Raw genomic sequence first — 26,142 nt, forward strand, 5'->3', positions numbered from 1 at the left:
CGTCAGTTGCAAGCCGCTGTCCCTTCCGACGCATGTAGCAGGCCTTTCAAGCTCACAAGTCACTCTTGAGGATATCGATGTCAACTATTCTGAGGCTTTCCTTAGGACCGGCGTGCTCGACGGTGAAGATCGGGAAGTGTACTCGTTATTGCTTTTGGCGTCGCTGCTGTAGGCTTGAGGCGCAGACGTGATAATGCAGGCCATGGCCGCGCTCTTGGCACGAAAGGGGAAGCTGTCGCTTTACATGACATATATGGCTCGCCTCTAACATTCATAAGCCTCGAGTACCTGTCCCGTGAAAATGACTCGATCAAGGCGTATGTCAAGTACGTTGAGCATATTTCCTATGGATTCATCTCCATACAGGCAACATTTGACTGGGTGGCTACTGCGCTTTAGCACATCATATCTACATAGCCCTGGCATGTAATTTCCAAGTTCATGCGTCCCAAAAATGATGTACTCCGTCCCATGAATTTCCCATAACGCCACCCAATGCAAACAAAATCACACAATCTGCGGTCCCTCTTCCTCTTCAGACAAACCAAGACCACTATCCCCCCTCCGGCCCCTCGCCGCCTCCTCCGACCCAACAACACACTCCCGCTCCTCCTCCTTCGCAACAACACCCCCCTCAACACCAAGGAACCCATCCCCGACAGCCAGCGCCCGCAACATCTGCGCCCGCATCGCCCCAACTGCGTTCTTCGCAGCCTCGTGCTCTTTCCTCTTGCTCTCGCGCAGCGCGTCAACCGTCCCGCGCGCCTCAGCAAGCGCAGCCTCGAGCCGGCCCACATCCGCCCGCAACGCGCCGACCTCGCCTTCACGACCGCGCAGCGCCGTCTCCCGCTCGGTGAGCTGTTCGCCTAGGGAGGCGAGCTGCTTCAGAGCGTCCGCCAGCCGCGCCTCGGCCTCGGCCACCGCCGCGTCCTGCTGCAGCGCGTTGTCGCGCGCCCCGTCGAGGTCTGCGTGTAACGTGGTCGTGGTGTCCTGCAGCTCTGCGACCTCGTCCCGGAGGGACTCGATGGTGAGGTGGAGGTGGGAGACGTCGCGCTCTAGGTTTGTCACGCGGGCGTCCTTGGTGGCGAGGGCAACCTCGCGGTGAGAGAGCTGGGCGCGCAGGGTGGCTTCTGCTTCGCGGCTGGTTTCGAGCTCGGCGGTGCGGTGTTTGAGCTTCGTGTCTAGCTCGCTGAGGCGCGAGGCGGCTAGGACGAGGGTGTCGATGGTAGACTGTGGGAGGGCTGAGGCTGGGTTGAGGTCCTCCAGAGCTTGATGGACGCTTTGGATGGCTGAGGTCAGCTCGGCTGTCATTTCCTTCTCGTCGATGTTGGTGGTGGTTGAGTTTGTGGGTGGTGAGAAGAGGAGTGAGGACAGCTCGGCGAGGCGGGTTGTTTTCTCGGTGAGGTCCTGGAGAATTATGTCCAGCTGAAGCTCGACGTCTTGGTCCTCGCCGGTGTGGTCGTGGGAAGGAGTTGAGGAAGGAAGTTGATGCTGCACAAGCTTTTCCTTTATGCGAGCCTGGAGCGAGTCCCTTTCCACGAATGCCTCGTTAAGGCTCGCCATCTCAGAGCGCAGATTGCTCAGATCGTCCTGGAGTGCGTCCACGCCAGGATCGGACATCCAGACCTGCACACCAGCATCGCACCCCGAGCTCGTCCTCGTCGACGCCAGTGGGCTTCCGCCGGAGTGGATTTGCCGCATAGGCGACGAAGGCAGCTTGGCCGGGCTGGTGCTAGGCGGCGTGAGTGTCGGCCCATGGAGATGCAGCACCGCAGGCTTCTTCCTCCCCGGCAGCGCTTGGTGGTGGTTGTGCACAGGAGTACCGCCGCTCTCCAGTTCCGCGACCGAGCTGTCACCAAACTCGTCATCGAAACCGTGACCAAAGTCTCCGCTGTCGCGGTCGGACATCCCGCCCGGCAAGTCCCAATCCTCATCCCTGACAGGCGGCGACGACGACGGAATATCCTCATGCTGCCGGGCCATCACCTCTTCCCTCAGGCGCGCGAGCTCCCGCTCGAGGTCCTGCACGTGGCTCGCGTCGTGGTCGTCCTCGACGTGGTCGCCGCCGTCGAAGATGGCAGTCAGCTCCCGCAGGCGCTCGATCTCGGCGTCCCGCGAGCGCAGGTCATCACGCGCGCGGCGCAGCTCCGCGAGCGTCTTGTTCCTGCGGACGCGCTTCTCGCCGTACGCCGAGTTCATCTCTGCGCTGAGCCCGTTGCGCCGGATGCGCCGCTTGATGTGGTCGTCGAGGATCTGAGTGCGGAGGGGGAGCACGTGAACTATGGAGGTGTTGCCGCTGTTGTTGGTGCTGCTGCTGCCTTTGTCGCTGCCATGCTGGCGGCGGGCCCTCTTGATGGCCGAGTTCCCGCCCGAAGGTGATGACGAGGTGACAGAAGGTCGCCTCTTTCTCTTGCCCATCCCGGACGGCGTGGTGTGGCCTGTTGCCGATGCCTTCGAGGCGATGGGGATGTCAAATTCCAGGACCGTTATGCTGTCGTCTGCGTCGTCGACGAGCGTGATTGAGTCGTCTATGGTGTCGTCTGTCCCAGCAGCAGAAGGAGCGTCCGAGACGCGGGTCTTGCTCTTTGCGGTATTGCCCACTTTCCTTGGCGTTGTCTTTGTGACCGACTTCCGCGCAGCGGTGAACCGGGAGGATTTACGTGGTGACGCCGCGGCGGGAGTCCTGTAATCCTCCTCTGCCCCATGCTGCTGTCTCCTCCGAGGCGTGCGCCGTAGCGCCAAAGGGAGGTCTCCTGCCATTGTGGTGGTCGTGCAGCAACCCGCAAGATGTTCCGTACTTCCCCTGACCAGTTTCTCCGCCTGTCTGGCTAGATGCTTACTTCTTCTTCTTCCCTGCACGACCTCTCACAAGTGAAAATACAAGATGCACAAGAACATGAAAGACAGAGACAAAGTCGAGCCTGAAGCAGCTCGATTATATGAAAAGGACACGCTCACAGACTACGAGACAGGAGAACAAAAAGGAAAAGGTCGTGAGCGAGTGAGGGTCGGTGAGTTGGCATTGCCTGGGCTCTGTGGCTTCTTTTGTTGGAACCGTTGACCCGCCCGCCCGCGATGGATCCGCCCAGGCCCACCGTTGTGGAGTCGTGAAGAACACGTCGACTCGCTGCAGCTAAGACGCGTCTGGCTCGTGTCGTGGCTGGGGCTGGGCTTCAGTGGGATTTCGACAAGGCTCAGGGCCACTTTGTGATCCTTGCCCACCCCGGCATTGGCAGGAAAGTTCATTCTATGACGGTTGGTGCCAGTGCTGCCTGGACGTTTCGGCCAGGTAAGTTTTGTTCGTTCAATCTCCATTGCATGTAGATATGTACGATGACGCAGTGTCGGGAATACGATGTGTCAATTGTGCTTTCACGATTTAGGGGGAAACAGACAGTCTAAGACAAGGAACAGTCAATGTCAGCTTTGCCCGGCAAAGAGCCGTGGCATGATCGTGTATTCGTCAGGTCCAGGCGCCTGTTTCTGCAAGACAGAGTGTTCCTAGGAGCCGGCTGCTTCGCTGGCCTTGTCTTTCAGGTCCACCTCCCCGTCCTCCTGCGTGCCCCTCTACCTAGATGGGACCGCCCAGCTCCGCCCGTTCACCGAAGCAAGAAAAATGAAAACAAGGGGGTATATGAATGAATCACGCTGCTCTTCCTCCGCAACCTCACCACCCATCGTTATGCCGGAAAGGGAAATCAAAGGAAATAAGGAACCCAGCTCGATCCATGTCAGAGCTCTGTAAAGACAAAAACAATTATGCATCTCGAAACACCACCGCATCATCCCCTTGCTCTGGCGCTACAATACTGCTGGGACAGGCAATATACCCTCCCGCTAGGACGCCTCGCCCGCTGGCTGATAAATTTTGGCTGTTGGAGCAGCCAACTCTATCCGTCAATCCAAGAAATATCAGATCGTCGCGATCAAGGATGGGTAAAGGAGAAACCAATGCTGGCTTTGCTCGCTGCTCTTCTGCTGTTGCTGCTCCTGCTCCTGATGCAAATTCGTAACGCGAAGCGGGAGACGTGACTTAAAGAAATTAGGAATTACTCGACGGTCCGAGTGTTCATCTAAATGGGTATATAATAGTTCGCACTATAAAAAGGCCAAGAACGGCCAATAGCGAAGGGAGGAAAGTTGTCATGTACAGACAACTGGAAGTACGCATCTGCTCGTTGGTGCATACCAGACTCGTAATCTAGTGTGGGTACGTCTTTTCGTGCCGTCAAAAGCAACATGTGCGGTCGTTGGTTGAAAGACAATATACAGGGGTATCGTGGTAATTTCATTCAGTTCGCTTGACTGAAGCAGGCATTCTCGACCTTGAAGTGTTCAGTCGCGGAGTTGCGCTGTTGCTTGTGTTTTCTTGTCATTGCAGCTGCTGCGATCGCCGCCGGATCTCCTCGTCAGACAGAGCACTCATCCAGAGACAACGTTCAGTAATGCCCTCAATCGGCTGGAAGGCGTATGCGGTGCTTGCCTCTAGCAGCCTCAGAAGAGTCTTGACCACACCAGCAGCGATTCGACACCGCTCAAAATTGACAAGAGGTGCTGTCGTTGGACTACTCGCAATCTCGCTTGGCCGCTGTGCGTTGAAGATGAGGTCGTGGGTATAGATGCCCACAAAAGGAATGCAGCCCATTTCATGAATAGTCAGGCCTCCACCTTCCATCTCTGAGCGAAGGGCGTAGAAGTTGCGAGTCGGCGAGATCAGAGCCTCGAGTTCGCGCAAGGTGCGCATGTCATGGGGTGGCACCATCCTCCACGTCTGAGACAGGCGCTCGACTTCGCCGCTCGTCAGTGCAATGGCGATTTGGCTCATTGTGGCAAAGTTGCGGTATCGTCTGCAGTGTGCGGCAATATGGATGTACTTGATGATGCAACGAGCTCGCTCCTCCATGTTCTGGGTGAGAACAATTTCGGACACGGCCCACTTGACCACGATGTTGAAACGCGCGATAACCACCTCAACACCTCGGGCATCTGTGTCGCGCAGGAACTGGACCCACGACCGACAGTCGTTGTTCTCGGCATTCTTCCACCGCATTTCAATGAGCTCCTTCCAGTCGATCTCATTAAGAGCGTCCTTCTCGATGAGTGTGAACTGCTGGGCGAGTATCTCCGAATCGAAAGCTAGAATGAAGGGCAGGTGCGCAGAGTACTTCCGAGCCTTTTCTTGTTCGACCGCGGTGGCCGCGTTGCGCGATGCCTCATTGGCGCTAGCTGGATTGGGTGGTGATTTCAAAGGCTGGTTCGGTTGTCCGAAGGTCGGTGTGTAGTCGGGTGCGGGAGGTAAAGGCTTCCTCTGTTTGTCTTGGCCCCATATCTGAGCACTGTGCAGCTCTGGAACATCTGCAGTCTCGGGTGACACTTCATACGTCTGGACCGTGGCCGAGGTCGGTGAAGCAACGCTGACCGTATGCTTTGTTTGCGTCCCAAACGTCTTATACGACTTTGCCGTGTGATTTGTTTGGATCTTGGTGAGGGTGGCGCCACGCCGCAAAGATGGGAAGGCGTCCAGTTCTTCATCGTCTTCCGCCGGGTTGTCCGACAATTCTGACGACAATTCATCTTCGGAGCTTTCTATATCCAGAAAAGACTGTGACGAGTCTCTGGTTTTGTCATGCTGCTTGAGTGTCGGCATGGTGTCTCCTGGCTTGATCTTCTCAATGCTTTCAGACTTCTTGACGAACTCGTATGAGCCATGTTCCTTGCGCTCATCTCGTTCGTCCGCAGACGTGCCATCTTCGGGATCTTGAAGTATGGACTGGTTTGTCCACTCTGCTCGGCTCCTGTGGACGTCATCGACCACCTCGCGTTGCAGCAGAGGGATTGACAAATATGATCCATCTGATCCATCGGATAGGAAGGATGCGACCTCATCGCGCAGAGACCGGCCTTTTTCGGGAACACGCAGGGAACTTGAGTCCGAGGCATCCGCAGAGCTCTCAGCAGGTGGGGCAGGTGCCATGACGCCTTCTTCCCCAATATGCTCCTGTCGATGTTTTCTTTTCTCTGCCTTCGAGTCGGGCCCGTCTTCTGACCCAGGAGAATTACGAGTAAGGTTCTCCAAGTTCAACATAGCGGTGCTCGTCGGATCCAGAGACAACTTGAACGGTCTTCTCTCATATCTTCCCTCAAGTTTCAGCAAGGCCGACTCAACTCCGCCATCATCTTCATCGTCTGGAATGTTTGCGAGTTTCTGTGCCTCAGCCTCAAATGAAGGCCGCATTATGGGCCGTGAAGAGGAAGTGCTAAGAAGCGATATTCTGCGTTTTGGTTTCTCTGCAATGACGCCAAGAGAGAAAGCTTCCGATCGATTACGAGAGAAGTCACTGTTGACTGTGTCCATCAACCCCATGGAGCCACGTGTTACGGCCGGACTTTGGATGAACGAGGTCCGCAAGGAGTCTGTGTAAGTTGTAAGAGACCCCAAAGAGCGCGACTTACGCAGCACATGTTGATCCAAGTCTCCAACGCGGTTGACCGCTCTAAGATCTCCGCCTGGACGTCGTCGGAGAACTCTCAATGGCGGCGGCACGGAAGATTGCTCTATGGACGCTCTGTCAGAGTAAGTGGTCGCGTCGAAGCTGCGGATAGTTGAGCGAAGACCCATTCCGCTGTGGAACGAAGCGTATTTCCTGAGACCCATGGTACCGTTTGAACGCAGCGAGCGACTCGAACGGTGGCGCCCGTGCCCGCGAACTCCACTCAGTGGCGGTCGACTCAATGATTGTCGCAGGAACTCAGACGAGGAAAGTCTAGCATCTAGCGATGGCCTGCCCATATCGTCAGATCGCCGGTGACTTTGTTCACCAGCGAGCGTGTCTAAGTCCGGAACAAAAGGAGGCAAAGCATCTGTGGACTTGGTTGAGCGGAGGGCGTGCTGTCCGAGCAGGTATGAAGATCTCCTGGGCGTGTCTGTTATACGGCCAGGAGGTGTGCTTGGCGGCGTAGGATCTGCGCCTCCTTGTGGCATAAAAGATTCCGCGAAATCTTCCACAGATTGAGTAAATGCAGGAAGAGCGCCGGTCATTGCGGGGAACTCGTTTGGAACCCTTAGTGTGTCGTCAATGATGAGAATAGATTTGCTCCCGGCGGTCACGCCTCCGTCACTAAAGGGACGGGTACCGTCTTGTGGTTCAGCTTGTCGCAGACTTTCCATGTGCGGTACCGAGTACTCTCCATTTTCCCCAGGTGCCCTCACCGTGGTCGGAGTGGATGGAATGGAGCCGTGGAAACTCTGCAAAGCTGCTTCTGCCGCCGCGTCTTCCCTTATCACTCTCTTGAAATCTTCCACGATTTCCGCACCAAGCACATCAATTCGGACGATAGGTCGCATGCTACTCGCTCTCGGCCGGGCTTGTGGCACTATCGCAGTCCCGGGCAATCTGTTTGTGGTGACACCTCGAGGTCCTATTGGCGCAATGTTGAAATTCCCTTGCGTAGGCGATACATCCTGACCTCGGGTACTCAGCGCGCGACGAACCCCACCTATTAGCTTTCGCATGCCTTGTCCAGACATTGCAGACGCCGTGGCTTTATCAATCTCAGAATCATCCGGGAACGGCTGAAACACAGTCGTCTGCCTGCTTGCACCGTTCGTAGAGGTCGGCGACACAATCTCAACGAAAGCTTGGCCTGGTGGCATGACGTTGCCTCTCACCAAACTACCAGCGTACGGCAGTGAAAGTAGAGTTTCCGTGTTCTGCTGGAGAAGCTGCTCCAGTGTCGTATTGTTGTGTTCCCTCAATGAGTCGGAAAGGCTCCCATTACGCTTGTGTGATTGTTGGGGACGCAATCGCTTGCCCATAAGGGCACGGGGAGTCGTGGCGATAGGCTCCATGTTGTAAACGGAGCTCGGGTCTACCGGATGTGCACCCAAAGGGTGATGGTTGGAACCGGGACTCGAAGATTTCAAAGTTCTGGTTGGGAAGGAACATGAGACGATGTCCCCGCTCGAAATGCTTGTTGGAGAGACTTGTGCCTCCTCAGCCGTGTTCCTCTTGTCAATTTGATTCTCGGGCGTCGCGGGTCGTTGATCTTGTCCAAAGTCATTCCCTCCACCACCAGCCCTAGCAACGTCGCGGTAAAAGCTGGTTTCTGAATCCGGCGGATTGCTTGTCAACGGTGCAAGAATGTTATCAAGCGTTGGTGGACCATTGTCCAGATATCTCTGCCAGAATTCGGGGTCCAGGCTGGGGTTTCGATGGCCAGGTATGCCACCCGGCGCAATTGGTGCCTCCGGTGGCAGCGAAGCTTCAGACTCAGGTCCGTCCCAAAATTGAGCACAAACACGTCTCCAACACTTCTTGAGCTCGGCCAGAATCTTAAGCTGTACCCTGAGACCTTTTGAGTCCTGTGACACGTCGTTCGTCAAGCTGTTCAACAGTCTGCAAAAGTTTGTGCGCATCTCGTACTCGCAAACAAAATCGTCCACGAAGTAGTTCAAAATCCAGTGCCGGAGTGCCACAAAGGTTCGAACGCGAACAACCACTCCCACTTCACCATCTCTCATCAAAGCCCATCGCATCCGTGAAAAGAGCATTTTGAGCAGATCCATAGGCGACAAGTAAGCGCGAAAGGTGAGGAAGAAGTCGGAGAGGAGTTCGTAATCGAGGAAAGTAGGAGAGGTAATTTCCGCCACGAGGCGCGGCGGAGTCGCTGCGGTCACGGCTCCAGTCAAGGATGAGTACCTGACGATAGCGGGATTGTCGCAGGCCGGTTTGAAGGTTAGAGAGTCGAACATTGCAGGCTCAATCGAGACGTGCGAGGACATGTACTTTGCTCGAGTGGCATCATGAGGCGACAGGCCAGAGCCGAGCCAAGCAGGCCTTTGTGAGGTTGACAAATGAGACGGCGCTCCTATGACGGAACCTGGCCTCCTAGAAACCATCGACGAGGTGAAGCGTGGCGTCATGCCACCTGAGCGGTTCATGAAGGATTGATTACTCGACCGGATGTCTTCAGTCGGCGCGTAGCTAGAACCACGAATGAAGGGCGTGCCTTTGACCGAAAACCGCGGTGTGCCCAGCTTCCAAGATGGTATCGAGATCTCGAGGAATGGTGAGGTATTGGCGTCCAAGTCTTCCAATGTCTTTGGCCTCTGTTCCTCGCCTGGCTGAGTGACGACAATCTTGAAGGCTCCCGGGTCGGATTCACGAGCCACGCTCGATCTCGATTCGTGAATAGTTGAGTCAGATTGAGTACGTCGGTGGGTTACCAGACTTGCTTTTCGATCATCCAAGTAAGAACGTAATAGCGCAGTTGTTGGCGTTGAAGGGATAAGACTTGGTGTCCACTGCGACCCTTGCAGCTGACCGATGCCGAGTGCACTCTCCCGCTTCTGATCTTCGATCACTGGTGCACCTAGACCGGCGGTCTGTGGGGGAGTCATGGGGAAGACAAATTGAGGCTGTGGGTGTCTCTGATGTGCCGGACGAACCGTGGGCCTGGAAATGAGCAACTGGGGTTAGCGGCTGTGTCTAGTATTGCCTTTCAATCTTGGGGCATTCTTCGGACGGCAATAAAGCCGGAAGAGCCAGCCATCTACTACAACTTGGAACGTACCTCAGATATATGCGACCATTGTTGCCGACATTGGCCACAGTGAACTGCCTTCCTTCGCGCCCGGCCGAACCCCCATCGGGCGTAATGTCCCATCTGTCGACATCTGAATTCTTCCTTGGCCGCCGCGACCCTGCTTTCTCTTCCTGACTTTTTCGTTCCGTCACCGGCAATAGCGGGTTAATCTTCTGAGTTGGCATGGTGCGCGTACGAGGCTTATTTCCGGGGATCATCGGTGCGCTTTGATCAGGAGCGCGCCTGGGCGGAACAGGTCGCGTTCTCTTTGTCGCATCTCGAGGTGCTGGTCGCAGGAAGACAGGCGCTCTTGCGACATCCTTCTTTTGGTAGGAGCTCTGCGGAGGACGTCTCGCTTGCTGCCGTGGACTCGACTTGATACTGGCGGTGGGCATAATACGAGGCCCTTGGAGCGGAAGGAGGGGAGGATCGTGGTCAGGCTCCATCTCTTGGCTCGTCATTGCCTTGGTGGGCAGACGAACGTCTGCGGGTGCTCACTGCAGCCACTGTTAGAAACAGACATCGAGACTTGGGTCGTCTGACGGAATTGTTGGCTGTATGGTTGTGGAAAACAGTGATTGGGGCGCAGCGTGAGGAGAGAGGCAAGGAGATGCAAATCTAATGGTGGCGTGCCAAGAAGCATGCGATCCTGGACTTGATTGTTGTGTTGATTGGTGGTCACGTCGGGAGAGGGGGGGGGAGCAGGACTGGAGGCCGTCACACAAACACACATGCACATACGCACACACACATGACAGGGAACGGACGTGCCGACAGCAGAGCCGCCAAAGAAGGCCGTGGAAAGCAGCCAGACAGAGGGCGGGAATCCGATGGGGGTTGTAGAGTCAAAGAATGGCAGAGCGGGCAGTGCTGGGCAAAGAGAAGGAAAGGCCCGTCGAGATGGGACGAGACGTCACTTACAGGAACCGGACTCTTGCACAACGCCATAACATCCGTACACGTAGAGACCGACGCCAAATGGTACACACAAACAGATACAGGCTCAGCCAACTCAGCTCTAGCTGGCCTGACAAGCCCAAAACTCGACGTTCCAGATCGGGTCGGGTCGACGCGGAAAGCTGGAGTCCTTGAAGACTCTTGATACCCAGCGCAATGCGACCAAAGGCCTGGGTCAGTTTTCCCCCAAGTCGTGCCGAGTCTGACGTTGCCTGGTCAATCGATGGCGAACTCGCAGGTCGGAGGACCCCCTGGTTGATTTCGTGTAGGGGTCGGAATGGCGACTGGAGCAGACAAATAACAAAGTGGGCGATCACGTCAAGTGGAGTCAAGTCGTGGTCGAGGTCGTGGTCGGGTCGTGGTCGTGTTCGCGGTCGTGGTGGTTACCCAAGGGAAAGGAGGGCCAGAAATATCACAGGCGAAGTCGAAGTAGTAAAGAAGAGAAGTCTGGCAGACGATGCATGGCAGGATAAGGTAATGCAAGGCAGAGGCAAGGCAAATGCAAGCGTCGACCTTGACTACCTATTTCAGGATGGGGTGGAAACCAAATTGGCAGGGCAATGCAAGGCAAGGCAAGGAAGGGTAAGGCAAGGTAGAAGGCAACGGTTCACGGAGAGGAGATTGTGAGATTGAGGTGGTCCGTGGGCCGTGGGCGCCGCGGGAGTGGGAGAGTGGGAGATGGGAGAGGGACGCGGGAGGTACCAAGGTACCTTGGGTGACGGGCTGCCTGGGAGGGAGTGATACGGGGATACGGTGGGAACGGGGGTACGAAGGAACGAGGGTACGAGGGTACAAAGACACGCTGTTGTGAGCTGGAGTCAGGCAGACAGTCAGGACGCTGGGGAGCAAAACGAAACGGTGCGATGAATCGTGAATCGTGAATCGCTGGCAAGGACAGGAAAGGAAAGGAAAGTGCTACTGCTACGCCCAGCACGGATAGATCCCGGGCTGGTTTTGGGGGGGGGGGGGGGAGAGGAGGCAGTCGGCCCCCTCTTCTGCTTCTTCTTTCTCCTCTCCCACTGCCTCCCTCTACCTCCTCGTCCACCATCTGCCTCGGCCCTCGCATTCTGGGGACTGACCGACACTGTTATGTTACAATGTCGCTTAGCAGTATGGTGTTGGCGCTCGCCCTGTTTTGACGAGAACGTTCGATCCAGACGTTTGAGGCGGTTGAACCTCATGATCCCTGTGATCCCTGGAGGCTGCGCGCTCTGGCGTCTGTGTCTTGTGTCTGGAGTCTGGACTGGATGGTCCTGCGCAATACAGTAATCACGGAACGGGCCTGAATGGGCCATGCACGTTCTGTTCGGTCACTTGTTGGCCCCCATGCCGACGGCCTAGCTCTCCTCTTCCCCCCTTGCCTAACCCAGGGCTCGCATAAAAGTCTGGCTGTCATCCGGATCATGCCATGCTCGGTGCCACGGCTAGCAAGAGACGGACCCCAGAATCGAAATCGATTGATGCTGGACGACAGCTCTGGGGCTTGTGTCAAAACTGTCATACATGGAGATAAAAATCCCCTTGCCGGGGCCCCATTGTCGAGATTTCAGGGAAGACGAGGCCCCATCCGACGATGCGACAGCCGTCACCGTCACTGCAAAGAGAGAAGGGAGAGGCAGAGAGAGATATGCCTCGGAAAGGCAGACGGACCCATGCGCACGGTCGAAGCCAATTTAGGGCCTGCAGGATGCAGATATAGTGTGAGTGGGCCAAATGGCTACCCTGGTAGACTACCCACTGCACGTACTACAGTACTGTGTGCTAGGTGCTGTGTGTTTGTGAATGCTTGATGCTCCAGCTGGTAACAATCCACTATTGACAACGGCTGCTTCAACCACGACCGCTTCAGCTCAGCTCAGCTCCGCTCCGCTCAGTTTAGCACGAGCACGAGCACCAGCACAGCAGTTCGGTGCTGGTGCTGGTGCTGGTGCTGCTGGTGCTGCTACTACTACTACTCCTACCGGTGCTGACCAAGTTGCTGACCAAGTCGTCCCCATAGCCTGGGCCACAGGTTAACCCGCCCAGCTCGCCTGCCTGTCCTATCTTGTCCCAAACGGTTCGGTACCAAGGCTAGCGGCGTGAACTGGCTTCCCTCTCTTCCCCGGACCAAACCAAACCAAAACCCAACCCAACTTAATCCAACCTAAACCATGAATAACAACAACATCATCATCAACAACACAACTTCATCATCAAATCCATCTCCATCATGAATCACACTGTACACACCATAACGTGCCAACAAGGTGACGCCCTGTTTCAGTCCAAGCTTGTCCAATCTTGTCTCCAGCCGTGCCTGTTCTGCCGTTTTAGTTTTCCTGGATCTGGAGATCATGCACATCCCAGATACCACCAAAGAAGAGGCAGGGCTTAAACAACCTCGACTAGGCTCGGACCAAACCATCTCGTCCAAACTCACCACCCTCCACTCCTCCCCACCTGCCCACCTGCCCACCTCTCACAGCACTGCACACACAGGCCATGCTTTCTCGAGCTATGACTTCGTCCCATGTTGATGAGATGCAAGGCCCACTCACAGGCTCAGCGGGGCACGTCATGGCGTCTGCTCCCCCCTTCCCGCTCCATTCAGCCAAGGGGCCCCCCGACCCTCGACCATGAGCTCGGGGAGCTCGAGCTCGAGCTCTGGCCACCGCGGCTCGCGCATGCGCATGCGCCTCGACACGCCTGACGCCCCGACAGCCCGCCCAGTCTGCCTTGGTGAGAATCACCCTCTCGCCACGCCGAGGTGTCCGTGCCACGTTTGTTTATCTTTCGTTTAAGATTCCTTCTAGATGAATTCCTCAACCACGTGAGCCCTGACTCACGCCCAGCAGCACTGATGTCTGCTGTCTACAGTCTGCTGTCCGTACAGTATCATTGTCATCACCCTGAGTGTCCAGACGGTGAAACTGGCTCCATCCAGTCTCAGGTGGCATCGTGGCATCCTCTTGCTTGTCGACAACAGCCCGTGCTGCCACTTTCGCTCTCTTGCCGCATACAGCCTCGCCTGCAATTTACAATTTACCCCCTGGCCTGTCAACAAGGGATCAGCACGAGATTGGCACTGGTGCTGGCTTGGAAACTCGATTGCCGAAGCAGCGGACCTAGACCCTCAGGTCTGCTGTTTGCGAAATGCGCCGCCGCCTGCTACGATCCTGGCATTTAGTCTCCTAATGTGTTTAATGCTTGCTAGCATTGAAGCTCTCCATCTCGCGCCAGCAGCAGTGATATCACTGGGAGCTCCAATTGCTCTCAAGTGACGGGTTTGAGGGCTCAAGGCCAAGCCACTTGCCCTGTGCTATAGTGCCATTGGAGCTCCAGTTGGGAGTGACATCTGCGACCGCACGACATGGAGTCCATCAATTGCCCAATCACTGCACCGACTGAGCTCCTGAGTGGGCATCAGCTGCATGCACGTTGCATGCAGCTAGCATCACAGCAGGCCTGTTCGAGGACTGTAGTTTACTTGCCCATGCGTCTCACTTCTCACGGTGCTCGCTCTTGTCGCGGCAACAAAGGAAAAAGAAAAAAACCGCCTCTTTGGGAACAAATGTCCCACTACCCATCTCGGCAGTTGACACCCGTTTCCACCAGCAAATGCGTTCATCGTCCAACATTTTGACATTCTGCTCGTCCGGAGATCACCGTCATCCGTCTCTCGCTCACTTCCGCCGACTGCCCAATCTCCCTGGCCACACGTGGCTACGGGGTCACCACGAGGGCTTGTTCGGATCAGGAAGTTAGTGGGGTCGATCATTCATCACGATCTTCACCTCCCAGGCGCTGTTTGGTGCTATGCCCGCCGCACCCTCGGGCACTTATGTATCTGATACAGACTCAAGCTCCCCGCGTCGCTGGGTTCCTGTGTTCCAGCCTCTAGAACTGGGTACATACCAGCCCTTGAAACCTTCAAGGCAGCACAGAGCTACGGCTTCTGCAGGAGCTCTCCAGCATATGTGTCAGTGCCATCAAGTGTCTGTGATGCTTCACCGCAGTGGTTCGTCATTGGATTTTTGGCAGAGGAGTTGAGCAAGAAGACGTTCCGCTTTTGTGGCCACGCTACCTTTGGAGGCCCCAGCGAGACTTCAAAAACGCGAAAGGCTTTTTTATTTGCCTTTCCACATTGTTGCGCTGATTTTGGAGCCCTGAATGCACTCTTGTCTAGACAACACCTGCGGGGTTCACAACCGTGGCTGCTTGACCCTAGACCGCCGACCATTCTTGTGTGTTAATTGTTGACAACTCAATTAGGGCGCTGAAGAAAGGGTCGGACACTGTGTGGCCTGTGACCGATAACGCAATGTATCCACCTGGGATATGGGCTTGAGTTTAATATACCCTCCCGTATCCACGTTTCTTCATGGATCAAGCACCCTTGGCATCGCACTCGCTTCGAGTCAAGACGACCGAAGCAACGCCCACAATGCCAACGCGTAGACGGTCAGACCTCTCTCAAGAGACGAAAAGGGTCCAAATGTCGGAGAGTCGACGGCGTCGCAAGCGAGCTGCGGAGTTGCCCAGCAAAAGGTGTCACGGTTATACACATGACCTGTAGCTGTCCGCTGCCCTTAATCATGCCAGCGAGATTATCAACAAGGGTTAGGAGAGTCGATGGATCCGAGCCCCGGCCGAGCCCAGAGCGAAGTCCCCTGTCGGAAAACCCGGATCGATCTCAGCCAACTGCGGGCCCATCAATATCGGCGATGGAGTTCCATTGGTGGCAGAGGGAATGGGAAGCCCGCCGGCCCCAACGGGCACACCAATCTGCTAGATTAGAACAGGTATTGTGTATAAGGCCGCAAGATCATCGACTCGCAGCAGCGTAGATCCCAGCATACGAAGGCCGGCACAGCGAGATACACAGCGGGATTTGGGGGCGGGGAGCAACTGCCGGGCAGGCCGTAAAGCCCCGATCTGCAAGAGCACGATTATGCTAAGAGTCCGCGCCGTCCACCGCCCGCTAGTGCTCTCCCAACGGCCTCGACCGCACTACCAGCCAGCGCCGGCCGGTGGGCTTCAACGGCTCGGCTCCTAGTTTGCTTTGGGTATCATCAGGTCCCAAGTGCTCGGAGAAGCACACAATAGCTCGTCGAACAGCCCTGGAATTCGCGCCAGGCCTAGCGCCAAGCTACACACTGTCTGTCGACTCATGGCACTTGGTATCAGCCAATGACCTCACCGGCCACCCTCCTCCCAACACCGTCACGCACAGGTGGGTGATCCGCTCAAGGCTGCAGCAGGGTCCTCATGATCAGCAAGGTCCAGCCCACACCCACCCACTCACGGGGAAAAGGAAAAAGGCAAGACATGCAGACATACAGCAGACTCACGGCCAGCCCTAGGGTCGATCAGCTTGGGCGTCTTTAGGGTTTAAGCTTCCATGCGGGACATGGATCGAGCCAGTGATAATCCCGTATCCTCTGTGTAGATCAAATGTCCTCTCGGTCTGGGTGGTGGGTTGATCGCCGCTAGGGGTCATTTCGGCCACCACCCAGTCGGCCCTTGCCCTCTGCTATTTGTCGTTGCCGTTTTGCTTTCGCCGGGGACATTGATTCCTTGGAAGGCGCGCATGCGACTGTGCATTTGATCACGGGATTTTGTTTGATTATTGGTGGTATGCTCATCTCTTTTCTGCTTCCTTTTCCGGAGTGGAGGTGGGGGTGGGGGACATGTTGGTGTGTGATTGTGGCTAGGTAGGCTGACTATGTTGTCCTATCTTTGGACGTCATCCCATTTAGCCAACCTTGTTTGTGTAGCTCTCGAGACACGATTGCAGAGAACGAGACATACGTGATTGAGCGTGAGTCCGGTAAACTGAGATTGATAATTTTTCTAAGGCACATTGCTTTTCGTGGATCATTATATTACGGATTCCAAGCCGTGGCAAGTATGCTACGGATCTCAAACAGGCCAAGTGGCTGCTGGGCACATCGAATATTGGGCTTCTTTCTCTTGTCTCTCACCTTTGCTTCTCTTTTCGGCTCCTGTTCTCCACACAATATCCTTTGTTTGTGATGGCTCTCAATTTCGTATTCTTGATGGTGAGGTACTGGAACGAGCCCAGGCACGGATGGAGTCTTCTCATGAAGTCTTCTCGATCTCTCTGGACAAGCTTTGATTAGTGCCGTCGAAGCCGAAGCTGAGAAGTTCTCACACATATGTTGACGAATATTCAGTGCACCAACCCCCGACGTATAAGATTATCTTCATTACGTGACCAGAGGTGCAGATATGTCTGTCACTGGCCCAGCCTGCCCAGCCTCGTCCCATCCGCAAGCAGAAGTCCAGCCTCAATGTTCTCGGATACACGCACTATCTAGTTGTTTTCAATGAACTCCCCAATCCTAGCAGCGACCTTCCTCGCACTATCCTCCCACTTCAGCGCGTCCCCAATAAGCAGCGTATCGTGAGGCGCGTTCTCCTCGTGATAGACTTCGATGTGGTTGACACCGCCACCCCCAAACTCCCTCATCTCACGCGCCCACGCCGTCCCGTCCGTCGATAAGATCTCAGCCTCGCCCACGCTCACCAGCACCGGCACGCCCGCCCTAAACGGGTGGCCCAGAGCCTGAATATACGGGTTGCCCCTGGAGGCCTCGACGTCCCCACCAGGCGCGTACGTCTTTGCTCCCCAGCGCAGGAACGACGACGGCAGGATATCCGAGCCATAGTGCGGCATCTCCTCAACGGCCAGCTCACCCACGGGCCGGCGCGGGAAGCACGCGGCCGGCGCGACCCAGGGGGCGATGAGGAAGACGCGGCCCGGGCGCGGGACCCCCAGCGCGCCGCCAAAGGCGTCGAGGTACCGCAGCAGCGCGACGGCGATGTTGCCGCCCGCGCTGTCGCCCGACAGCGTCACGGCGGCCGGGTCGACGCCCAGCCGCCGCACCAGGTGCAGGTACGTCGTCAGCGCGTCCTGCAGCGCCGCCGGGAATGGGTTCTGCCCGCCGTGGCCCGAGAGGCGGTACCGCGGCGCGAGGACCGCGTCGACGCCCGCGACGTCGATCAGCGTCCTGCTCAGGAACCCGGATGCTGGCGTCTGTGGGTGGTCGCGCACGAAGGCGCCGCCGTGGATGTGCAGCACTACCTTCTTCAGGCCCGCCGGGGATGGGGGTGGGTCCGGCCGCCAGGCGGCGCCGACTGGAGCCGGGGTGACAGAGGGGTCTGAGGCTAGGGGCCCCGTGTAGAGGTCTGCCTCGAAGGGCTGGATCACTTCGAAGCGGTCGCCTTCCCCCCGGGGTGGTGCGAGCGACTGGGTCTCGCTTTCACCGAGGCCGATGACTGAGTCCATGTCTAGCGAGCAACGGAGGAGCCGCGCCGTGACGGTCTGGAGGAGTGACCATTGCCTGTTGGGCCGTAGAGCGGGGACAAGTCCAATAACGATCCAGAAGGGGAGGCGTGCTATTATTGATGCTGCCGCGGCGAGCTGGTAGAGGAAACGCAAGGGTTGGTAAGACACCAAGGGGTATTTGCTTATATTTGCCATTGTGAAGCTGCTTCTGCTTCTTATCGGCAGGCTTCAGAAGAGAGAAGGATGGCTGCTTGGTGTTGAGTCGAATCAGCTGCCAGGTAGGGTAGGCTTCGACGCTTTCAAATTGAAGGACTACGCGATTGGGGTGCTGGGATGAGAAAGAAGCCGAGGTGTACTGATTATTTTAAGTTTGGTAGATCGGCTGGACTGCCTAGTATCCTGAAGACCATTTGAAGCCACGCAAGGGTTCAAGAGTCCGCAAAAGGATGCATCGTCTACCAACTGTAGGATTCGGTTGGAGCCACTTCTCTGGTTGAGATCCACTGAACATCTCTTGGCCGGTTTCCGGTGACCCACTTCCTGAGCACTTGCGTGCAATGATCGCAAATGAAGAGTGCTGTGATGAGGGTGGTGAGAATGTCTGGAATTGGTGCTACCAAGTATAGCTGCTCTTACTGAGCAAGTTTCCAAGATTGCTCTTGCGCACGCTTGTCGATGAGCCGGTGGCATGATGATGTATGGGATGTTGCGTGAGACGGTGGTTTCACAGAAACTGCGTGTCCACGCGGTCCGAGGTTGCATCGACTATTCATTTCCACGGGAATAAGATTACACATGGGTTGCACTACGCTATTACATAGTAGTTTTGGCTGTCACTCTACACGGAGGCTCAATCATGCTAATTCAATAGTCTGGTTTGTGCCTGACATACTCAAGGTTGATGGTCATAGAGAGACTCGCTAGGATGGACTATATTCACATGATTTCGCGAAGTCAGAATACAAGATACTCAGAATATTGATTTTAATGGTACGACGCGGAGTATTGCGCTTGGAGCTATTGGAGATACTTAGGTATGATTCTCTTTGCTTGACCGCGAGGAGAGGCATCATACTGATGCTTCATTATGCAGCCAAGGAGGTTACTGGTGACTGATCCTCCTCATACTCGTCTCTCTGAAAGCACAAGCTTTACAGGAAGAGCATTTGCCAGGTTTGAAACTGAAGTCAGCTCCAAATCCTTCCGAAGCTAAATTAAATATACCACACATGAAGAGAGAAGTGCGTCGATTGCACAAGGACTGCATGTTGCATTTGTGTGTTTTTATTTGAAGAAATTCATGCTTTTAGCCTCCTCCAAGACGTTATTATGCTCTCTCTCTCTAAGTGTATTCATAAGCAACATATTAGTATTATTGTCGATCCGATGGCGGCATAATACCCTAAGCATCTTCGTCGTTCGTCCCGCTCATTCCAGCCACGGCGCCTTCTTCACCACACCCAGATGCGTCAGCGCAAAATTATCCACGTACGGCCGCTCATGACTTGGGTCAAACGCGTCTCGCTCAACACCCATCCCGTTCCCCATCAGCACCTGGTTCGGTGCGAATCCATCTTCGTGGCCAAACGGATTCGGTGCATCGCTATACAAGAACCTTCCCATGGCCTCGCGGTCGACCCACACAGCCCGCCCACATCGCGGCACGATCAGCGTGTGTCCAACGACCACAGCCGGCCTGGAAGCCACCTCCAGCTCATGCCAGCCTAGTGTGTCGCGCATCTCCTCAAGCAGGCCCCGATAGTTGCCGCCGTTGTCGAGGAAGTGCAAGAAGCTCAGCTCGACCGATCGCAGCGAGCCGGGCAGCGCCCTCAGCAGCGCGGTCACGTCCTCCTGCGTGACGAGGAAGCCCGACAGCCCAAAGTGGACGAGCCCGGCCCATGCGTCAGTGGGCACGATGCTCCCGAGTGGCACGTGGTGCTCTGCGTTGCCGCCGCTGCCGCGGATCAGGGCACGCGCGTCCGGGTCCGGCCATACGTTCGTGCGCAATTTGAAGTGCCTCAGTTCAGAGGCGCCTGCCAGCGCATCGCGCAGGTGGCCGCCGCGCAGGGCGGACCACCCCAGATGCTCCTGGCCGCCGACAGCAAGCGCGAGGTCCAGGCGGCGGAAGCCCGGGCGGCGCAACAGGGTGCTTAGGTGGGCGTACTCGGTGCTTGCGGCCGGGTGCTCGAAGATGCGGCAGTTCAGGCCCGTGTCGAGGTCGTGAGCGTCGAGGAGGAGCTCTGTGACATTGTGTGCTGTCTGTGCTTCGGCCAGCACGCGAAGGGCGACGCGGGCGCCGCGCCACTGATCCTTGTACGCCTCGTCGTCGCCGTCAGCAGGCCAGGGCCGCATTTTGTGTGGCGAACAGCCTTCTGGAGCCGTGGGCCACCCGCGAGGGATTGGGTAGCTGAACCCGTAGGGCAGGGCGCGGATCATGGGTGTCTCATAGAGGGGGTTAAACAGCCAGCCGTGGGCAGCCGGCGTGATTGTGACGCGCTCGAGGGATGGGAAGCGCTGCAGCGCATAACGAAATGCAGCCTCGTCGGCACCGGATGCCAGGACGGTGTTCTGCTCGCGGAGCAGCTCCTGGTAATGTGCCCAGCATGCGACGTTTGGGAGACGTGCGCTCAGCTGCTGCGCCCGGGCATCGTGCTCGGGGCGGTCGGCGTCCAGGCCCTTGCGGCTGTTGAGCTCGTCTACATTCTCATCACACGCTTTGGTGAACCATCGTGGGACCCCTTGGCCGTCGTCGTTGTCTTCCGCCTCGGAATTATCATCTTCATTCTCATCGTACGCCTGCGCCAAACGCGGGGAGTTGCTCAGGCGCGAATCGTCCCAGATCAGCTCAGTGACGCCAGGGCGAAATGTGTCGCTGTCAGCGACAGCGCGCAGGACGTGGATGTCACGCGGATGGGCGGAAAGGAATATGCGGTGCAAACGTAAGCGTGCGATGCCGTGAAAGAAGGAGCACGTCGAACGGAGGCTCTTGATATCTTGGTTGGATAAATTGGATATGATCGGACCGTGAAGCTCGGCCGGCAAGCGAAGCAGGCGTGATAGACTCTGGTTAGTCTCTATCCCTCGTCCAGTCTCTCCCTTGCTTAGAGGATCTTCGTCGTCATCGTTGAGAATGGCACTCAGATCCATAATTGACGTGAGGAAGTTCAGACGCGGCCGAATCGAAAGAATGAAACCTTGATGTCGGTACACTCCTAACTTTTAGTGAGTTGACAAGTGAAAACCTTCAACAAGAAAAGAAGGATTATAATGAGGTAGTAAAACAATCAAAGGAGTAAATGAGAGGTGTTGGGGATGAGACACGACAGGCAGCTGGCCTGTCTTGCGGTAAGCATTTGCTGACATAATGTAATATGAAGTATCAAGGGCTAATATTTGACCCCAGCCGGTCTTGCTCCCCTTACTTTACTGACAGGGATCTGTAATTAATATCACTGTGAATGTGAAGACATTGCGCTATCGGTGAGGATGTCGCACTATTGCTGTCTTGATAACCAGGGCGGATGATCAGTAAAACAGACCCGTGTATGTGATCGAACCAGTGTGAGAGCAGTCGCTAACAAGAGGCTGCTCTAGACGACTATCCCAAGGTGGGCTGTTCTTGAATTGCCAGATATTTCCTGATTTAGCTGTCCCATTTTCATAATCGTACAGAGCGCTGTCCCGACAGAGCTTCGATGGATGAACCGCGCGAAGACCGTTCTTGGATAAAGGGTTAAGTGCTTTCAGGCTTCTCCCCAGCACATCGCATTTTGATCAGACCATGTAGACACATAGTCACAAGGAGCGGGCTTTCCGTAAATTCCCTGTCCAGCCTAGGGCTCTTGACGATTCTACTATTAGATGCGAACGCCGGAGTATTCGGAGTGAAATCGGTAATGTCATACTCGGACTTGATCACTTTCGTATGCAGTCAAATTGGGCATTGCGGACTCATACACCCGCCACGTATTCCATTTTTGCTTGATCTCTTACGTATTTGTCATCAAGTATTTGAAAATCTATGTATGAACACGTCTGAGTAAGTCATTCCAGATAAATTTCCTGATATATGAACTTATGGAGAATGACCGGGACAAAGGAATGCCTACAATGACTATATGCAACCTTCGTCAAGCGGACAGCGACTATTTCACCTATCGGGGGCGATTCTGAATCTCTAGTTGGATACATCTCTTTATTATGGATTGCACCTTACTTATGGGAGTCAGTTCGAGAGCTGAAGTCCAGAAATATCATTAATGATTTTGGCGCCAGGAAACGCCTCGCCGCTCTAACATAAATAATACCGGGAGTGTCACGCCATGGAGAATGCCAAACACTGAGAAACACCAACCAGGACTCATTCTCTTGATCATGACATCTAGAACCGCCAGGCCTAGGGCAGCCAGCTCGCACCTGACGAGATTATTGGCAGCTTGGACCGATGCTGAGCGGCCCGGATGGTAGTCGACGAGCAAAGTGTTCAGTGACTATTGATACATCAGTGAACTATTCATTCGTTCAAGCTTTGTTGTCTCGATGAATTTCAAGAAATTGGACTTACGGTATACAGAACCTGATTTGTAAAGCCGATAAAGAATTGTAGGATGAGGGGCACAGCCATGGTCTATTGAAGAATATATCAGCTATATCGAAGCGTGAGAATGAGTGTCTCATACCACTTCCAACTGAAGAACCCATCCGTATGCGATAACCAAGGGCGCACATATAGCTACCGCGTACTTGTGCGTCCGGAGCCTGGCACGCTCGATAGGAAAGGCTTCAAGCTCATCATCCCTCGATCGATCTATTGTTAACCCTTGTGATTTAGCCGTGATGCGGTAGTCTCGGTTAACGATTTGTCCTAAGATGGGGGTTTTCAGCACAAAATATGAGATGAGAATTCAATCGAAGCTGAATGCGAACATCACATACCGGCGACGAAAGATGCTATCATGCAAGCAACCCCGAATGGTATATATATCAGTCCTGCCTTAAGGCCTGAAATGTGATAGATGTCGACAAACATAGTTGATAAGGACGCTTGCAAACAACTATGCACCGTATAGTATACGCCATAACATAAAGATACAACTAAAGTCGCTGGGTGTCTGAGCAAGGTAAGGCCTGAGAGCGGATTAAGAATCACGCGAAGGCCCGGTGCCTGATTCCGTCGGCTTGCTGTTGGCTGCAATTTGCTTGGACAGAGCATGTGAAACAACGGAAGGTTCCATTTTGGCGCGGAATAAGTCCCGTTGCCAACGATTACTCTGCAAGTCTCAGGAAGGAAGAGCACAATAGATACCAGTGCAGCAAAAGAAGCTACAGACAAGAACCAAAAGATAGATGGCCAGGGCCATCTCATCAGAAGCAGTCCGCTTATCATTGGTGCAATACTGGGGGGCGTGTTGAGGCTTTTGAGTCAATACAGACCCAGAGCTCGTTGTACTTTACTCGGACTTGAACATACAAGATGGATACCACGCCTGTGTAGCCTCCTCTCTCCGCCGGTGTCGTAAGATCACCAAGAAGACCATATGTAATCGAAAATCCCGCTGTGAAAAGTGAGTATTTGTATTTGGACTTTGTGAAAAGCTTCAGATGGATGTTACCAGAAATTGTTGCGCTCTGGAGCATCCTCAACATAAATAGAGCCGCAAACGATCTTTGTGATGCAAGACTAATATTGACCAAAGTGTAGACAATGAGTGAGACTATGAGGGTGTAACGGCGTCCGTAGACATCTGCAACACTGCCCGTTACAGTAGGGAAAATTCCGGAAGCAATCAAGTATGAGGTGACGGTCAAGTTAATGTCCTGGACAGAAACATTCATATCACCAGCCAGAAACGGTATTGCCGGGAAGTAGATGAAGCTACTGGCTGTTGAGAACCATCCAGCCCAAGCAGCGATGAACAGAATCCATCCTTTTTGTGTCGGGTCGAATAAAGAATACGGTGCTGAGTGGGGGACTTCAGGTGCAATGTTCTCGGTCACCTCGGCTTTCTTCTCGCTATCGACACCATTCGAGTGGTCATCAGTACTTGCGTGAGCCTGCGTTTTCTGCCCTTTGGTCAATTCATGATTGGTTGAAATAGCCATGGTATTCATAGTTCGAATGACGGTATTTTGCTCTCCGGATGCAAGTCATGGATTGAGGAGAGGGGGAAATCCAGCCGCGGTGAATGAATCCACAAGAGCGCTAGCAACATGTGGCCATGCAAGGTGACTGGCCGGCAAATGATTTCTCCAGCCAATTACCAACATAGGAAATCACAGGGATTTTAAGAAGGCGAAAGTGACGGAAAAGGATTATAGCTTTCTCCTCGATTTGGGAAACAGACACCTATAGCGAAGCTCACTCTAAATCATATTGGAACCATGTATGAGGTACAGCTAAATTTCTCACTACGAGCATTTATTTGAGTTTGAAACGTTTGAATCTCTTCAATAGCAAGTAACCGAGAGACATAAAGAAAGCATTATAAGACCCTAGATCCACCATGAGGAGGTCGTCGAAGCAAAAATTCTCAAAAGATCAGTAATTAACACTGCTCGATCTCTATGCATCCAAGCCAAAAACTCATGGTGAATGCCCTTGCGTTTCAACCTCCAAAGCCTTCAAAACCGTCAGGGAACTTCTGTAGGAGCTTTTTCATTTTTCCTTTTGCCCTGAAACGTGTATCGAGGACTTAGTATCTCGCTGAACGTAGACTTGGGGCTGAAACATACGTGTCAAGGAGCTTGTGCCATTCTGGGCATATTGCAGCTACCACAACATCGTTCCGACTTGTAATAGTCAGCATCGTCTCGCAAAAAGCGACAGAGGACGGACTAACACTCCGTATAAGTCATGTCGATCATAGAAATCTTCTTTCGGCTCAGATGCACCAACTTCAGTCTTGTATAGGTCGACTGCGTCCATTTGGAGAGCGTAACGAGGTTCGCCCATTGCTTGAAGGTCCACTGCGAGTGTTCGTAGAATTAGTCAATGGCATGTCTCGTATGGAGCGCTAGGCAAACTTCAAACTTGCCTTCTGCGTGCCCGTAAAAAGCACACGAGTCAAATAAAATTGTTTGTTTTGTGTCCACATCAATCTGAACATTGCCATCCCATAGGTCGCCATGGCAAAGTGATGGTTTGATATTGCGCCCACCTGTTTGTAAAGGACGTAGCAGTCGAGCGACCACCTTTTCTATAAACTCCTCGGTCAACGCGTCTAGTTCTTCATCTCTGCCGTATACTTGTTGAGCATAAGCGATATCGCTGCGAAATTGACGTCCCCAGAACTCTTCCCAATTGTCCGTCCAGTCATTTCTCATCACAGGCGGCCCCCAATAAGTTCTACAGTGGAAACCGAATTTGCCTGTCGGTGAAACAGATGTTTGATGAAGCTTCTTCACGATGGCTAAGAATTGCGGTAGCGGGGGCAGTCGAGACCGCAGATTGCGAAAACGGGTCAGATAGAAGGATTTGGTCTTATCGTTTTCGTAGTAACCCCAGGCAGTTGGAGCCACAACGTTGTCTGGTATGATGGCTGAAAGGGCTTCCTGGGACTCATACTCGGCCCTGGCCATATCGACCCAATCAGCTCGATCAATAATCTTCGTATTGAACATCAGTCAAGGATCTTGCTCAATTCGTCAAATGCTCTACTGTACCTTGAGAAAGTACTCTTCTTCCTCGCCGTCGACTTCAATGTCGACACGCATGCCTGTTGACCACTGTTAATCCGACGTCAGCCGAAAATGCGTCTCTTTAGCTAATCGAAGGATTAAACTACCCTGGTTTTGCCATGTGGAACGACAGACAAGACTTCGTGCCCGGCAGGTAAAGCTAATTCGAAGAGTCAGAGAGATTCGGTAAATGCGCGTCAGCATGTCAACGGAGCAAAGCCCTGCTTACAGGCCAAAATGGCTGCATCGAGCGTTTCGCAGCTCATGTCAGCGATAGTAGAATGTGCAAAAAACCTCGAGGCCCGATCGACGATTTCGTGAGAAACGCTCGGTGTTGAAGTGATGAGCGAGAGGAAATCTTGGGCAGGTTATCCCCTCATATGCATTATGTTGCTTAAAATATCGACAGTCGAGACCAACCGCGGACGCAGACCAGGGTTTTGGGGGCCATGCGACCTATCTCCTGAACGATTGGCCCACGCCTAACTTGCTGCGCATGTTGGTTCTTAGATCGCCGCATCCCCGCTGCCGCCGTGGCGTTCAATACCAAGACAAGACTAGATAGCGAATTGTCCGCGGCAAGACCCGAAGCTCGAGTTTCCTGTCTTCGTAAACTTAGATGCCAGGGACTT

At 54.4% G+C, this 26,142-nt stretch overlaps 5 protein-coding genes across 5 annotated transcripts; all 5 read right to left on the bottom strand.

The window, feature by feature from the left end:
- Positions 1–507: 507 nt before the first annotated feature.
- J7T55_000067 (uncharacterized protein) lies at positions 508–2,760 on the bottom strand (the record flags this gene model as incomplete). Its single annotated transcript, XM_053134280.1, has 1 exon — positions 508–2,760. One exon carries the CDS (start codon positions 2,758–2,760, stop codon positions 508–510), a length of 2,253 nt encoding a protein of 750 aa, XP_052987968.1.
- Positions 2,761–4,372: 1,612 nt separating this feature from the next.
- J7T55_000068 (uncharacterized protein) lies at positions 4,373–10,031 on the bottom strand (the record flags this gene model as incomplete). The annotated part of the gene is made up of 3 exons (XM_053134281.1): positions 4,373–9,385; positions 9,449–9,455; positions 9,574–10,031. 3 exons carry the CDS (start codon positions 10,029–10,031, stop codon positions 4,373–4,375), a joined length of 5,478 nt encoding a protein of 1,825 aa, XP_052987969.1.
- A 6,827-nt stretch (positions 10,032–16,858) lies between these two features.
- Positions 16,859–18,028, bottom strand: J7T55_000069 (uncharacterized protein; the record flags this gene model as incomplete). Its single annotated transcript, XM_053134282.1, has 1 exon — positions 16,859–18,028. The coding sequence occupies one exon, from the start codon at positions 18,026–18,028 to the stop codon at positions 16,859–16,861; it is 1,170 nt and encodes a 389-aa protein (XP_052987970.1).
- Positions 18,029–19,261: 1,233 nt separating this feature from the next.
- Positions 19,262–20,980, bottom strand: J7T55_000070 (uncharacterized protein; the record flags this gene model as incomplete). Its single annotated transcript, XM_053134283.1, has 1 exon — positions 19,262–20,980. The coding sequence occupies one exon, from the start codon at positions 20,978–20,980 to the stop codon at positions 19,262–19,264; it is 1,719 nt and encodes a 572-aa protein (XP_052987971.1).
- Positions 20,981–22,058: 1,078 nt separating this feature from the next.
- J7T55_000071 (uncharacterized protein) lies at positions 22,059–25,757 on the bottom strand (the record flags this gene model as incomplete). The annotated part of the gene is made up of 11 exons (XM_053134284.1): positions 22,059–22,070; positions 22,141–22,323; positions 22,398–22,460; positions 22,513–22,697; positions 23,139–23,229; positions 23,288–23,846; positions 24,566–24,622; positions 24,673–24,799; positions 24,991–25,438; positions 25,496–25,558; positions 25,740–25,757. 11 exons carry the CDS (start codon positions 25,755–25,757, stop codon positions 22,059–22,061), a joined length of 1,806 nt encoding a protein of 601 aa, XP_052987972.1.
- Between the last annotated feature and the right edge of the window lie 385 nt (positions 25,758–26,142).

The sequence above is a fragment of the Diaporthe amygdali genome (genome assembly GCF_026229845.1).
Source record: "Diaporthe amygdali strain CAA958 chromosome Unknown NODE_43_length_333103_cov_65_012416, whole genome shotgun sequence".
Classification (NCBI taxonomy): Eukaryota; Fungi; Ascomycota; class Sordariomycetes; order Diaporthales; family Diaporthaceae; genus Diaporthe; species Diaporthe amygdali.